Source organism: Felis catus, chromosome C1 (assembly GCF_018350175.1).
Source record: "Felis catus isolate Fca126 chromosome C1, F.catus_Fca126_mat1.0, whole genome shotgun sequence".
Classification (NCBI taxonomy): Eukaryota; Metazoa; Chordata; class Mammalia; order Carnivora; family Felidae; genus Felis; species Felis catus.
Window position 1 is genome coordinate 212,282,324 of NC_058375.1, and position 17,024 is coordinate 212,299,347.

The 17,024-nt window shown below is 42.2% G+C and overlaps 1 protein-coding gene across 4 annotated transcripts in view; it reads left to right on the forward strand.

Moving 5' to 3' along the window:
• The window catches only part of FBXO36 (F-box protein 36), a 90,237-nt gene that overhangs the window by 49,328 nt on the left and 23,885 nt on the right, over nucleotides 1-17,024 (forward strand). For all 4 annotated transcript variants that reach the window (XM_003991229.6, XM_023259787.2, XM_019838812.3 and 1 more), the window contains one exon: nucleotides 10,130-10,238. In XM_003991229.6, the coding sequence (XP_003991278.1) occupies nucleotides 10,130-10,238 (109 nt within the window). The remainder of the gene's footprint in view (nucleotides 1-10,129; nucleotides 10,239-17,024) is intronic.

Sequence of the window (17,024 nt, forward strand, 5' to 3'; positions counted from 1 at the left end):
TGAGCAGGGGAGGGGCAGAGAAAGAGGGAGACACAGAATCCGAAGCAGGCTCCAGGCTCTGAGCTGTCAGCACAGAGCCCGACGCGGGGCTCGAACTCATAGACCGCGAGATCATGACCTGAGCCGAAGTCGGACGCTCAACCAACTGAGCCACCCAGGCGTCCCAGGAGTGGGTTCTTTTGAAAGCAAGGGTAAAGAAGGACCTGGCAACAGTAGGAATGATTGGAATTCTGTTTGAGATGTTACAACCACCTTCTTCATATCCTCCCCTCCTCTGCACAACCAACATCAGTTTTGCTTCACCCCCCAGAAGACTGGAAGTTTGGTCTCTGGAGGAGTATGGATGTATGTATGTACTCTGGAGGAGTATGTATGGCCTCGGGCCCCCAGGCCACTGGGACAGAGGGACTCAGTGTTAACTATGGCAAGAGATTAAGTGAAAATCCAAATACTGATTTAGGAGACTCACTCTCCCAAGGCTCAGGAGGGAAAAAACTAGAAGATTCTTCCCTGGAGAATCAGACCAGGCCAAGTAACGAGATCAAAAGGTATTAATAGTCAGGATCCTCCAACCAGAGAGCCCCAGCAGGTCACCCTATAAAGAAGTCTTCCTCTGAACAAGCCCTGCTCGAATGCCAGAACTTCCGGTCAGCTTCCTAGCACCCCACTCCTGAATACCCATGCACATCTAAGAATTATCAGGCTTTTGAGGAAAGGCAAATCAAATCATCAATACCACCATGAACAACAAAATCCAGGAAATATAATTTTGGAAAAAGTAGAGAATGCACACAGACAGAGCAAAATACTTATCAGTAATGTTCCCAGCAGGGTAAGAAGAGGTTTTGTATCCATGAAACAAGAATAGAACACAATAAAAAAGTAGCATTCAGAAAAAGTTAAACACCTTTTAAAAAATAAAAAAATATGATAGGAAAAAAATGAAAAACTCAACAGAAGGGTTGGAATATAAAATTGAGGAAATCTCCTAGAGAAAAAGAACCAAAGATAAGAGATGGAAAACAGGGAAAAAATAAAAGAATTAGACCAGGACATCCAATACCTGAAAAAAAGGAATTCCTGAGAAACACTGTACAAGAAAATGTCCTAAACCTGAAGTGTACCCAAATTAAAAGCTCTTACTGAGTGCCCTACATAATGAATGATTAAAGATTCGTATCAGTGATCTCAAGCAAGGTCCACTGAGGAGACAGAAACCATACTGTTATTTTACCAAGGACAATTTATTATAAAGAATTGTTAATGAATAGAAGATGGTTAACAACTTTTTTTTTAAATTTTTTTTTTTAACGTTTATTTTATTTTTGAGACAGGGAGAGACAGCATGAACGGGGGAGGGTCAGAGAGAGAGGGACACACAGAATCAGAAACAGGCTCCAGTCTCTGAGCTGTCAGCACAGAGCCCGATGCGGGGCTCGAACTCACGGACCGTGAGATAATGACCTGAGCCGAAGTCGGACGCTTAACCGACCGAGCCACCCAGGCGCCCCGATGGTTAACAACTTAAAAGGAGCAAAAGGGGGCAAAAACCCGTGCACAAATGTTTACAGAAACTTTATCCATAAGAGCCAGAAACTGAAAACAACTCAGAAGCCCAAGCATGAGAGCAGCAGCTTGGAAGAAAATCCAGAAGCTACAAGGAAGTAGGGGTGAATCTGAGACGTTTACAGCCCTCCCAAAGTAGAAATCAAAAGGAAGCCGGCTCTACAGAACTGCAAAGCCAGCTGAAGAGTTCAGTACTGTATTGCTGTTATCACCATGTTCTTGATGTCATGGAGGACGATATTCTGAGTCAGACGTTGAAACTCTCATTCAAAGAATGATCCAGAAGACTCAGATTCTGAATATGGGGGAGTTTCAGGAATACCTTCATTTGTTTATTCCACTTATATTTTCCTTTTTTAAGTATACACGCGGGCAATATAACTTTATTATATTTAGCAAAATACAGAGACCCCTGGGTGGTTCAGTTGGTTAAGTGACCGACTCTAGATTTCAGCTCAGGTCATGATCTCATGGTTCATGAGATCGAGCCCCACATCAGGCACTGTGCTGCCAGTGCAGAGCCTGCTTGGGATTCTCTCTCTCCCTCTGTCTCTTCTTCTCCCCTGCTTATGTGCATGCATTCTCTCTTTTTCTCTCTCAAAAATAAATATTTTAAAAATTAATAAAAATAAAAATTAAAAAAATACATATATTGTGTCAATATAATCTATACAATTAATGAAGTAATTCAAATGCTAAGAAAAACATAATGAAGTACATGTCTAGTGAAGAACAAAAGAGACTTTCAATAAATATAAGTGATTAAAAAAACATTGTACTTCGATTTTTTTGGACAGAGCTATTTCTACATGACACATAAAATAATACCGTGGCATACAATGGCTGGTGTATTCGATCTGATGAAATATGGTATTATTTCACATAAACACATCCAACGGAAAAGAGGTTCCCAACACAGTGACAGTGCTCTGGCTCCTCCTCTCCACAACTTATTGCTTCTGTGTCCTCCAGGTGACTGCTGTCATCTCAACCTGGCTCCCCTCTTAGTCACAAAATGGCTACAGTAACTCCAGCAGTCACATCAAAGCACAACGGCCGGTGTCCAAAAAGGGGATGTGTTTCTCTGTATAAGTGATAAAATCTTCTGGAAGCTTCTGCTGACTTCTGGTGTCTCATTGGCCAAAATTTTATCACATGCCCATGCCCATACCAATCACTGGTGAGGGTATGGAGGGAACTACCGGAAATGACTTAGACCAATCGTGTCCCGCCTTCTGGAGCTAGAGATGAGGCCTGCAATCTGTGCGTAAGCTATGCAGAAGAGAGACTTTGCTGGACAAATCAGGGCTCCTCTAGAAAAGGCAGGTGGGTGGCAACCAACAAAGACTGCTATCAATTCCTAATCACATTCATCGTGTTTGAAATTTACTACTTAAAAAAATTTTTAATGTTTATTTTTGAAAGACACACACACACACACACACACACACACACACACACACACACACACAGCAAGTGGGGGAGGGGCAGAGCTAAAGGGAGACACAGAATCCGAAGCAGGCTCCAGGCTCTGAGCTGTCAGCACAGAGCCCGATGCAGAGCTTGAATTCACCAACGGTGATATGACCTGAGCTGAAGTCTGGTGCTTAACAGACTGAGCCACCCAGGTGCCCCTGAAATTTACTAATTTGATTCTCCAAGGGCAACTTCATTTGTGAATTCTTGAAGGAAAGAACTATTTCAACACAATCCTTGTTAATTTCAGTTTATTCCATTCTTATTTCAACCTCAGACTCCTCTCCATTTTAAATAATGTTGCTTTTATTCCTAAGGTTTTAATTCCTAGTGATTACTACCATCCCAGAGTGAAAATTTGGATGGCTGAAAATCTAAGTTTCGCTGTGTTTATACAAATTGAACCAAACATAGAGGAACACATATTTGATGTTGTAAATTTGCCCCCAAAACATATCAGAATTATGGGCTATTTTAAATAAGGTGAAATAAAACTATCTTCATAGTTCATCTAAAAAAATAACACCTTTCTACCTTTTGGAAAACCAGTGCTTTGTGAGTTTTTGAGTGGTATTGAAAGGTAAAGTTACATGTGGAGTTTACCTAGCAGTCCTAACTTCTCCATTTCTCAGTAGGCTGTTCAGATAACAAAATCCTTCTTCACCTAATAACAGATCTGATTCCCAAGCTCTCCATGACACAGAATCTCAAACCCCACTCTGTGAAATCCCCCAATTATACATGATGTCCAAAGCAGGGAGAAACTTGATCTGTTAGAATAACAATAGTCTGCAAGACAAAGCAGAGAGCACCGTGTGCTCACTTACAAAACTATTTCCTAGACAGACGCTGAGAAAGATTTGGAAACTCCCACTGGCTGTGTGCTATCTGGCAAGTTACTCTAACCCTTCCTAAGTAACTTTGTTTTTAACTAGATAGATGACAGATAGATGATTCTTCTTAATTATGCTGTTGAAGAACTACAGCAAAGAGCATGCAATTCTTAATGATTACTGAAGATTAAAAAAAAAATCGAACATCAGGTCAGAGTGAAAAACTGAAATAAATTATGTGTTGTGAAGAATCCGATCAGGAAAGCAAACCTCGCTGCATAAGAGCGAATATTGTTAGCTAGTTGATGAGAAAGAAGATGTTTGGGATTTGGGGCTGAGTTGGTTTCTATGGATATGAAGGCCTGACCAGCAGGTGAACAAGAGGAGAAGGGAGAAAGAGGCAAGGACCCACCTCTATGGGGCACACTCCATATCTGGCATCGGGCTGGGGGCTTTGGATTTCTCCCGTGTTATCCCTCCAAGAGTCATCATCATTATTTCCATTTTGGAGATGAGGAAACCGAGGCCAAAAAAGATGAAGACATTTGCCCAAGGTATCTGATAGAAAACAAGGTTTAAACCCAGACCAATCTAGGGGCGCCTGGGTGGCGCAGTTGGTTAAGCGTCCGACTTCAGCCAGGTCACGATCTCGCGGTCCGTGAGTTCAAGCCCCGCGTCAGGCTCTGGGCTGATGGCTCAGAGCCTGGAGCCTGTTTCTGATTCTGTGTCTCCCTCTCTCTCTGCCCCTCCCCTGTTCACGCTCTGTCTCTCTCTGTCCCAAAAATAAATAAATGTTGAAAAAAAAATTAAAAAAAAAACAAAAAACAAAAAACAAACCCAGACCCATCTAATCGCAGAGTCTCTGCTTTTCTCCCATTAGTAGGATTTCTCAGCAGGGGTAGTGGTGGGAGCACAGTCTCAACCCTGGGGGAGGGCGGGGGTGTGCATTGTCCAAATATACTCAGATGCTGAGATGCCCAGCTGGGCCCACTTTTTTTCCCGTGTCCCCTCAAGGGCTGCCTACTGAGTTGCTGTCCCAGTGGTGGAAAGGACCTAACGTTTAGGGGCCTTTACCAGATGAACGACAAATGCCTCCTCATCTTGCCTTCCTAACCGGTGAAGGAGAGATGCCAGGAGGTTAATGAGAAATCTTTGACCTCTCTTTTCAAAGTAAGCTCAGGGGCACGTGGGTGGCTCTGTCGGTTGAGCGTCCGACTCTTGATTTCAGCTCAGGTCATGATCTCGTGGTTCATGAGATCATGACAGGCTCACAGTGCAGAGCCTGCTTGGGGTTCTCTCTCTCCCTCTCTCTGCCCTGTCCCCCCTGCTTTCCCTCTCTCGCAAAATAAATAAGCATTAAAACAACAACGACAACAAAGTAAGCTCAATGTCCAAGTTTATAATACAAAGATATACTGGAAATATATAGAAGTCTAAAAACATGCTATATATAAATTAAAATGTTAAAGAATTCTGCCAGCGATCACGTGTTTTCTACTAAGATATCAAATCCTGGTGCGTATCCTCTGAGGAGGCTGCCTGCCCATCCTTCCTGGAGCGGGTATGAGGCCCTGTACGAGAAGTAGACGGGGCGACACCAGAAGATTCCCCGAGCCTCAGAAACGGATGCGAGTTATCTCAGCTGTCCACGGTGGGTTTCTCCATTCATAAAAAGACAGTCGTGTACTGCTCACAGGCAGTCGGGAGATTCGGGGGACCCGGGGAGAGGACAGTGAAGCCCATGTGACAGCCATATCTCAACTTGCAAAAACCAGCGTAAGCCCCTCAGCAGCTTGTCTTGCATGTTCGTTAACAAAACATGCACGGTTAATAAGAACAAGATGCTTAAAACAATATTTATAGGCTTGAACATTTTCAAAATAGAGCTAAATACCTGACAATAGCTATGTATGAATATATGAGCTAAAATGAGCTGATGAGCTAATATCTAGCTAATAAGTAGCAATCAGTTCACAAATATTTGGGGATACCTCATAGCTCTGCTCCCTTCAAACTCCATCTGGCATGTTATATTTGCTCCCACTCTGATGTTCCTTCCCTCTGCATGTATAAATACTTTCCTTTCAATATTTGGATTAGTGGTGTATACACTTGTGAGCCTTTTAACAAATCATCATTAGCATTGTTCTGTGTTATATTTTCACATAATATTTTATTGGCTGTGAAATATTCCATCATCTAAATGTGCCATCATTATTTAATTAGTCCCAGCTGGCAAACCCTTAGGTCAGTTCTGATTGTTCATTGTCGTAATTAACCTATGGCAAACACATGGAAAATGCTATACACATTTTCTGGCAAATTCCTCAGGATAACTTCTTTTTTTAAAAAAAAGTTGTTTAGGGGCGCCTGGGTGGCACAGTCGGTTAAGCGTCCGATTTCAGCCAGGTCACGATCTCGCGGTCCGTGAGTTCGAACCCCGCGTCGGGCTCTGGGCTGATGGCTCGGAGCCTGGAGCCTGTTTCCGATTCTGTGTCTCCCTCTCTCTCTGCCTCTCGCCAGTTCATGCTCTGTCTCTGTCCCAAAAATAAATAAACGTTGAAAAAAAAATTAAAAAAAAAAGAAGATGATGTATTTTAAAGAAAAAAAAAGTTATTTATTTTGAGAGCGAGAGCGAGAGCGAGAGAGAGAGAGAGAGAGAGAGAGAGAGAGGCAGGGAGGGCAGAGAGAGGGGGAAAGAGAGAGAATCTCAAGCAGGCTCCACACTGTCAATGCAGAGCCCAATGTGGGACTCAGGCTCAAGAACCATGAGATCATGACCTGAGCCAAAATCAAGATATGGACACTTAGTCAACCGAGCCACCCAGGTGCCCCAACAAAGGATACATTCTTAACAAGTAGAATGTTTGGGTCAAAAGGCATGAATGGCCTTTTGATAGGTATTTGCCAAACCAATTCACGCCTCTCTCAATGATTATTAAGGGCTTTATTCTTCCCTTGTCACTTAAAAAAAGAAAAAAGGAAGGGGAGGGGAGGGGAGGGGAGGGGAGGGGAGGGGAGGGGAGGGGAGGGGAGGGAAGGGAAGGGAAGGGAAGGGAAGGGAAGGGAAGGGAAGGGAAGGAAACCTTTACCAATCTGAAAGACAATAAGTGGTAGAAAATATCTACCATAATTTTCTGTTTTAATAAGTACAACATTTGGAACATAAGCGAGTCTTGACAAAGCTAAGTAGTGATTCTGAATATTAGCTTTTTATGTACTGCCCTGTAGAGATGACCCAATGACTGTAGGATAAAGGTCATACTTGAAGAAAGCTTCGGGCCTCAGAACAAACCCTATGTTTATGAGTTCGAAGGGAGGAGGCTTGGACTCTGGGTCTAGCCAGTCGTCTTTCTTTAGGCTAGTGTTACATTCTCAGTAATTCACTTCAGATACGTCAGAGGAGCCGATGCTGATCTGTGAGCAAGTTGACTTGAGTTTGTGCCCTGAGGCTTCTCCCTCTAGAGGCCATTATTGGCAAGCACTTCAAATGTGGCCTTCTAAATCAGTACCAGAGGGTTGATGAATTAGTATACTAAATGTTGGAAATAATTTTTCACTGATGAAACAAATGAGTAACAAGCAAGATATGAGGCTGATAAATAAGATTGAACAAGTGTCTCTCTGCCTTTCTTAATGTTTTGTTATCGGGGCGCCTGGGTGGCTCCGTCGATTAAGCGTCTGACTTCGGCTCAGGTCATGATCTTTCGGTTCGGTGAGTTCGAGTCCTGTGTGGGGTCTCCGTGCTGACAGCTCGGATCCTGGAGCCTGCTTCGGATTCTGTGTCTTTACCTCTCTCTCTGCCCCTCCCCGACTCGTGCTCTGTCTCTCTTGCTCTCAAAAATAAATAACACATAAAAAAAAAAGTAAATGTTTTGTTATTTATTTATTTTACTTTAATTCCGGAGTAGTTAACACACACTGTTATATTCATAGCAGGAGTACAATATAGCGAGTCAACAACTCTATGCATCTCTCCGCCTTTCTTTGAACAATGTTAAGAAGTAAGCTTGGTCGTATAACATTGCTGGAGTAGTGATTGGTCTAGAACTCCATCTGTTCCTGAATTGTCCACCTAACTAAGGATTTGGTTGTGTGATCTGGCTAGAACTGTGGCTGATTATGTCATTGTAACATAGGTGTGCTTGTAGCAGAGAGAAACTTTCCCGTGAAGGTTCCCGCACAGTGCCCCAGGGGTTGGCGAGGACGGGACTCCACTGACCTTCCAGAAACGTAGTTTGGACTTTTGTGCCTGCTTGGTGACATGGCAGAATTCAATCTGAGACTCGCTTTCCTTGTAACATACCTCCTGGTGGTATGGCCACAGGGAGAGACAACCCACCACTTCTTTTTTTTTTTCTTAATGTTTATTTATTTTTGAGAGAGAGAGAGACGGAGAACAAGCAGGGGAGGGGCAGAGAGAGACAGAGTCACAGAATCTGAAACAGGCTCCAGGCTCTGAGCCGTCAGCCTGGAGCCGCCGCGGGGCTCAAACTCCCCAGCTGCGAGTTCATGACCTGAGCTGAAGTCAGACGCTTAACCCACTGAGCCACCCAGGCGCCCCAAGACTTTAGAGTTTTGTAACGTACACATTCTTTCCCCCTTATCTATAGCAATCAGCACAACATCCAAATGAACAGTAACCCTTTAAAGGACCTACCTGCTGTTGGGCAGGGTGCTAGGTAGGGTGGCATAGCACATCTCCATGTTCCTGAGAGATAGCAGTTATCCTTCAGATATCAGGGAAGGGGAGACAGGTGGGAGATGAGCCTCAGGAGATGATAGGACGCAGGGAGGCAGCTCTAGAAGGAGAGGAAAGCTGGCTGAAGCCCAGGCCTGTAAGCAAGGGGGCAAGGAGTAAGAAGCAAGGAGAAGGTCTGGCACTTCAAAGGCTGGGGGTGGGGGTGGGGGTGGGGGTGGGGGTGGGGGTGGGGGTGGGGGGGTGGTTCCAGAACAACCAAGAAGGGCCAAAGAACTAGTAGGGATGTGAGTTCTCTAGGAACTCTTCGTGAGTGTCTTTTGCTCACAGTGGCCCAAAAAAGGTACACCAAGACTTGTGAGGACCCCAGGGAGCAATGGGTGGGTGGGGATAGGGGAGAGGAAATAAATAAAGGGAGGCCCCGTAGCAAGCTTTACCTGCTTTAGCAATTTTGCCTTGGGGAGAGTCTTCCTGACGGCAATTTTAACCTCACGTGGCAATGCTAGGGAGAGAGGAAGCCAACCAGTTTCTCCGCACTGTCTCCTAACCCATCTCTTCCCCCAAAGCCCTCATCTAAGTGTAGAAAGAAGCTGGTTTGTTTGGTGGAAGTTTTACGATCTCAATTAACTACCGAGTTCCATGACAGGTTGAAAAACGTGAGATAAATTGAATAAGCTTCACAGGGCTCCTCATTAGGGCCAAGGGCTGACACTGCCATGAAATCAACATAGAATTTAGGTGCGGTTCGTAACCAGGGAAATGAGGTTTGCTTCAAATAAACCACCATGCTCGTAGAAGACAAATGGACTATGGGCAGATCCATTACCAAGAAGTGTCCTGGTTACGTAATGACACTTACACGCATCAAACAAAGCACAACGGTGCTTTCCCCAGCCCTGGCCGTGTAACTGTCCTTTCTCTATGAGTAAAATATCCACTCATCCCGTCTGCCCCGTAGACAGGAAGGGAGGCAGAGAGTGGAGCGGAGCAGTTACTTTGGAACCAGCTCCCCAAGTTAGAGAATCTCTCTACTCAGAGATCCTCAAGAGACAGATAGCCATCTGGGTCTGTGTGGTTTAACATCCACTGACTTCACAGATTTTTCTTTTTTAATTTTTTTAATGCTTATTTTTGAGAGAGAGAGTGTAAGCAGGGTAGGGGCAGAGAGAGAAGAAGACACAGAATCTGAAGCAGGCTCCAGGCTCTAAGCTGCCAGCACAGAGCCGGAAGTGAGGCTCGAACTCACGAACTGTGAGGTCATGACCTGAGCTGAAGTTGGACGCTTAACCGACTGAGCCCCCCACAGCGCCCCGACTTGATAGATTTTTAAGATGCCTTCCAGCACTTTGATTTTGTGACCCTGATCTCTAAGGGAAATGTGAGATGCACAGACCTCCTTTCTAATTTGATGTGATGCTGGATCGCAAAGTCATAGCTGATGTTGGACACACAGCCTTATGTGCCTACTGCCACGAGTTTTCAAAATCCCAGACCGAAGTGTAGCTGTTGGTATTGAGATCAGCTTTAATTTCTCTCCCCTTCTATCCAATCACAGGTAATCTTTAGATGGTGGAAGATCTCTCTGAGGAGTGAGCATCGATCAGCAAAGCCTGGAGAAGCAAAAGACACTCACGAAGAGTTCCTAGAGAACTCCCACCTCCAAGGTCAGAAAGGGAGCACATTGTATATACTTACTGCTAAGTTCTCTTTACAATAGTGATAGATTTTCTTGCAGAAATATCCAACATATCATCATTTGAACTATTGATATGTAATTATGTACTTAAAGACAGAAAATTGTTAACATACCCTGAAATTTCTCTTGGGAAAAATCTCCCAAATGTTTAAGGTTCTATAGGTTAACGTGTTCATTCCACTAATAATCTCAAATTGCGTAAATGTAATTTTTTGCTGTAGCATTTAATTATAATAGGTTTCCTTTAGTTAAAAATGAATTAAAAGCTTATGTGAAAATGTAATCAAATTATCAAATCCTTGAACGCTTATGCATTTTGCATTTAAAATTGCTACCATTTTTTTTCATTTTTCAGTTTTATTTTTTTACATTTTTATTAATGATTTATTTTTTAATTTGCATCCAGGTTAGTTAGCATATGGTGCAACAATGGTTTTAGGAGTAGATTCCTTAATGCCTCTTACCTATTTAGCCCATCCCCCCTCCTACAACCCCTCTAGCAACCCTCTGTTCTCTATGTTTAAGAGTCTCTTCTGTTTTGTCCCCCTCCCTGTTTTTATATTATTTTTGCTTCCTTTCCGTTATGTTCATCTGTTTTGTCTCTTAAAGTCCTCATATGAGTGAAGTCATATGATAGTTGTCTTCCTCTAATTTCGCTTAGCATAATACCCTCTAGTTCCATCCACGTAGTTGCAAGTGGCAAGATTTCAATCTTTTTGATTGCCGAGTAATACTCCATCATATATATATCCATTCATCCATTGATGGACATTTGGGCTCTTTCCATACTTCATCTATTGTCGATAGTGCTGCTATAAACATTGAGGTGTATGTTCCCCTTCGAAACAGCATACCTGTATCTCTTGCTACCATTTTTTTAAATATCAAAGTTTGCTTCAAGAAATAACCTTGGGGTGCCTGGGTGGCTCAGTCAGTTGAGTGTCCAACTTCGGCTCAGGTGATGATCTCACAGCCCTTGAATTTGAGCCCTGCGTTGGGCTCACTGCTGTCAGTGCAGAGCCTTCTTCGGATCCTCTGTCTCCCTCTCTCTCTGCCCACCTCCCAAATAAATAAACATTAAAAAAAGAAAAAAAAAGAAAAGAAAAAGAAATAGCCTTAATTAGGTAGCATGTGGACTAAATAGAAATTGCCCTGAGTTTCCCCTTTGCTGTTTTGCTTTTCACAGTATGAAAATTTCAAATACAAATCAAACAATGGTTTTTAACAAACTCTCATGTACCCATAACCTGGCTTCAATAATACTCAAAATATAGCCAAACCTCTACACAAAGCCACTGTTCCCACTGAATTCGTTTGCAGCAAATCTCAATTGTTACATCATTTTATCCCAAACTACTTGAGTAGGTGTCTTTAAAAAGGATTCCTTTTAACTAAACTCCCTAATAATAATTTACTTTAATTATAAAAATTTAAAGCTAGAAGGCATTATAGAGATTTTTATTTCATTAGGAGTTAATATCAAGGACCTTTTACATATGCATTCTCATTTTATTGTTACAATATCCTTGTGAAATCACGAGTATTATCCCCATTTCACAGACGAGACTCAGAATGCTATGGTTTTCCAGGGCTCCACAGCTAACCTCAGACATTGCCAGGACTAAGCACTGAGAGCCAAAAAATCAAGTATATCAATCTTATTTTTAAAGACACCTTCTGGGTGGATCTTTGATAATCAACCCTCTTAAAGATATTCTATATTTAAATTATAGCGTGTAATAGTTGTTGTTTTAGACAGAGAGTAGGTTTTGTCTTGTTTTGTTTCATTAAATCTTTGAAAGTCTGGATTGATTGCCTTCAATTTCTGATATTGCATACATCTTTCTTTGTTAACCTCTTTACAGCAGGTATTTATAATACGCATTAGTGGTTTAAAAAGAATCATGTTGGGGAAAGACTGTCCACTTTTTTTTTAAATTTCTTTCTTTTTTTAATGTTAATTTATTTTTGAGAGAGAGAGAGAGAGAGAGAGAGACAGAGCACGAGCAGGGGAGGAGAAGCAAGAGAGAGGGAAACACAGAATCCGAAGTAGGCTCCAGACTCTGAGCTGTCAGCACAGAGCCTGACGTGGGTCTGGAACTCGCTAACTGTGAGATTATGACCTGAGCCGAAGTCAGCTGCTTAACCAACTGAGCCACCCAGGCGCCCCCCCAGACTGGTAATTTTAAGATGGTTTTTCAAGCTCAGGGACCATGTCTTATTAATCATTACCTTTTCTTTTTTACATTTAAAAAAAAGTTTATTTTTGAGAGAGAGAGAGAGAGAGAGAGAGAGAGAGAGACAGAGCATGAGCAGGGGAGGGGCAGAAAGAGAGGGAGACAGAATCTGAAGCAGGCTCGAGGCTCTGAGCTATCAGCATAGAGCCCAATGCAGGGCTCGAACCCACGAACCATGAGATCATGACTTGAGGTGAAGTTGGACGCTTAACTGACTGAGCCACTAGGTGCTCTGAACATCTGTTTCCTTTCCCCTTCCAGCTTCTAGAGGCACCTACATTCCATGGTTTCTGGCCTCTTCTTCCATCTTCAAAGCCAGTGATGGCCTGTCCAATCTTTCTTGCTCTGACACTCCTTCAGTGGTCACATGTCCTCCTCTGCTGACTCTACCCCTCCTGCCTCCCTCCTTCCTTCCTAAGGACCTTCGTGATTGAATTGGGTCCACCCACTTGATCTGTGAGATAGGTGATCTCCCCATCTCAAGACCTTTTTTTAATTTTTTCATTATTACTATTATGTTTATTTATTTTGAGAGAGAGAGAGAGAGAGAGGCAGAGAGAGAGAGGGAGACACAGAATCCGAAGCAGCCTCCAGGCTCTGAGCTATCAGCACCAAGCCCAACTTGGGGCTGGAACCCAAAAGCCAAGAGATCATGACCTGAGCCAAAGTCGGACACCCAACTGACTGAGCCACCCAGGCATCCCTCTCAAGATCTTTAATCACACCTGCAGAGGCCCTTTTGCAATATAAGGTCACATATTCACAGCTTCTGGAGATGAGGATACAGGGCATCTTTGGCAGGGCCGTTATGCTGCCTACCACAGTGATATGTGTCACAATCTAAATTGCAAAATAAAAAACATTGCCGAACTCCCCCCCCCCCCAGATTTGCATTTATTTTTTATTTTTTATTTTTCAACGTTTTTTTTTTTTTAATTTATTTTTGGGACAGAGAGAGACAGAGCATGAACAGGGGAGGGGCAGAGAGAGAGGGAGACACAGAATCGGGAACAGGCTCCAGGCTCTGAGCCGTCAGCCCAGAGCCTGACATGGGGCTCAAACTCATGGACTGCGAGATTGTGACCTGGCTGAAGTCGGACGCTTAACCGACTGCGCCACCCAGGCGCCCCATAGTTTTTATTTTTTTAAGTAGTCTCTACACCCAATAGGGGGCTGGACTCATGACCCCAAGATCGAGAGTCTGGTGTCCTACCAACTGAGCCAGCCAGCCGCTCCTGGATTTCCATCTTTAAAGGACAAAATTCACAAGTTTATTATTTAAAAAGTCATTCATGGGGGAACCCGGGTGATTCAGTTGGTTCAGCATCCAACCTGATTTTGGCTCAGGTCATGATCCCAGGGTTGTGGGATCGAGCCCCTAGTCCAGCTCCGTGCTGAGCTTGGAGCTTGCTTAAGATTTCCTCTTTCGGTCTACCCTCCCCCCCCCCCCCCGCATTCAGGGGGTTTAGTCTCTTTGGATATCAGTTTCCTCAACTGTTGATAATGGAAATAATAAAAGCATTTCACACATAGGGTCCTTATGAGGAGTAATTGAATGAAGTGCTTAGAATTTGCCAAACACGTACCAACTGGCTATCACAGTTTTTAAAATTTGACAAGTGAAAATTCCTTCTCTCTTCCTCCAAGCTCTGTTCCCCTGAGGTAACTACTATAAATAACTTCATTCTTTGCATTTGAATTCTTTCTGCTTGGGATTGTGTGTGTGTTTGTTTGCAGAAATAGAATCTTTCATTCCTTAATTTGTTTTTGCACTGATTATATTGTGAACATTTTTCTGTGAGCATACGTAAAGAAGTACCTTGTCCTTTTCCAAGACTGTATGGTATTTTATTGTAGAAACATACAATCCTCAATTGATGGGCATTTTCAAAAGCCTTTGGGCACATTCTGGGATGTATTTATCTTTGAACACTTACGTGAGAACTCCTGGAATTACTGGAACTAAAGAAATGTACATTATAATTTTGATAGAGTATTTTGAGTATTTTTAAAAATTTTATTTTAATGTTTATTTATTTTTGAAAGAGAGAGAGAGAGAGAGAGAGAGAGAGACAGAGAGAGACAGACCATGAGCAGGAGAGGGGTAGAGGGAGAGAGAGACACAGAGTCTGAAGCAGACCCCAGGCTCCGAGTCGTCAGCACAGAGCTCGATGTGGAGCTTGAACCCATGACCCGTGAGATCAACACCTGAGCTGAAGTTGGACGCTTAACCAACTGAGCCACCCAGGCACCCCAGAGTATTTTTTTTTTTTATTGAACCTAGAGTTCAGGGCTAACTTGACCGAGGATGGAACTTCTGTTAGCTGGCTTGAGTAGCCCTGTCATGGGATACAGCACAAATGCCATCTATAATTTATCTGACCTTTATAATTACGCTAGTTTGGAAAGCATTTCAAATTGGGTGATTTGCATTATTTCAAGTTTTATTCATAAAATGAGACTTCATTAATATTTTGATGTCACCATATTTTAATTTTGAGTAATTCAAAGCTTGAGTAATTCAAAATGCCAATTACTTTGCTGTTCTCTCGCACACACAAAACTGTTCTCCGAAAAACTGCTGTATTAATTATACTCCATCCACCAGGATATGATTTTCTTGCACCTTTGCCATCACTAATTAGATATTACTATTCTTTTTCATCTTTTGCAGCCAGATGGTGAAAATAGTGTCATATTTAATTAGCATTTTCCTGATAACTAGTAAGTTGAGCATCCTGTCATGTTTAATTACCATTTATATCCTTCAGTAATTTGCTTGTCTGTATTCTTTGTCCACTTGTCTATGAAGTTTGAATTTTTTTTTCCTGAGACCTTAAAAAATCTGAAGAAACATCTATGGATTTTTTCCTCTCAGTTAAATAAATGGGAATAATCAGAAAATTAGCTATTGGAAATATTTTAAAAAACTGAGTCTAAGGCAAAAATCTGCCTATATAAACTCCAAAGTGCTGATTCATGGGTTGAAGTTGAATCCAACCTAAAAATAAGTTGTTTTCCAACTTACGTCCCTTTTATAGTTGGTTGCTTTGATCTTCGAATGAGGTATAAGTAGTGGTTAAGTATTTAGGCCAATCCACAAAAATCCCTGTGATAAAACCAAATGGCTTCAACAACCGTATCTTCTGAACCAAACGACAAAGTTTCTTGTTTCTGCCATTGCTTGTGAAAGGAAACGTGGGTGATATGGTGAGGTAGTATAGACGTCAAAGAATGGAAATTCTCTTGGACATTTAGATGATTTATGAGGAAAATGGGACTGCACGTTCGAAATGGGGACTATAATGGAAAGTTGATAACTCGAATAAGTACTAATAATCCTGAAATATTGGCCTGTGGTAAGATTCTAAGAATATTGGTACACCGGGAAATAAGAGAGTGGGAAACAGATGTTCTTACCTTATTCCCAAACCTGTGCCAGGCCCACACCATGGATCCGTGATCCATTTTCTCTGGGTTCCTTCTTCACTGTATCTCAGACTTTGACTTGGGACTTTATTTTCTCAGGCCTACCCACCACCTCTTAGTCAACTCCCCTCCTTCTCTCTGGCCTCTTCAATCAGCTGGTCCTTGTCTTCAGCCTGGGTTTCTAGTTTCTGCCCGCCTGGGGTAGGGGCCTGTGGGTAGAGGTGGGGTAGGAGAGTGTTAGAGGCAAAAGCACTTCGAGGAAGTGTGGGAGCCTAGCTCTGGGCTACAGAGCAGGGAAAGCAGACCTGAGTAAGACTTGTTGTATTTTATTATTTTTTTATTGACTAATTTTTTGAGATAATACACATAGTAAAGCAAAAATTAAATCAGGTTAAAAAGATTTTTAAAATAGGGGTGCCTGGGTGGTTCGGTCGAATGTCCGACTCTTGATTTCAGTTTAGGTCATGGGTCTCACTCTTCATGAGTTTGAGCCCCATGTCAGGCTCCATGCTGACAGTGTAAAACCTGCTTGGGGTTCTCTCTCTGTCTCTCTCTCTCAATAACATAAATAAACTTCAAAAACAAACAAACAATTTTAGAATAAAAGTAAGTCTCCCTCTGATCTCATGTTCAGTTCCTGTGACAACCATCAGTAACAGTTTCTTGAATATCCTTCCAGAAATGGTCTATGCATATATACAAAATATATTAACCCAAAAAGAAGAATCTTATACATTGTGTTCTATACCTTGCCCTTTGAAAGCTTTAAAATTCAGAAATATCTTAAACCTACAAAACAGAAGATAACCCAACACCAATAACAAAAGATGTTAGCATTTGTCACATTTACTTCATTTATCTAAATTATCAAATATGTTGGTGTATCTTGCTCATAATCTCCTCTTCTTTCAATGGCTGTAGTGTCTGTAGTGCTGTTCTAGTTTTCATCCCTTGATAATGATAATTTGTGCTTTCTCCTTTTTTTTTTCTTTGTGGCCCCTTGTTAGGGGTTTATTTGTTTTATAATTTTTTTTCAAAGAACTTTTAGCTCTGTTAATTTTCTATTTATTTATTTGTTTGTTTGTTTG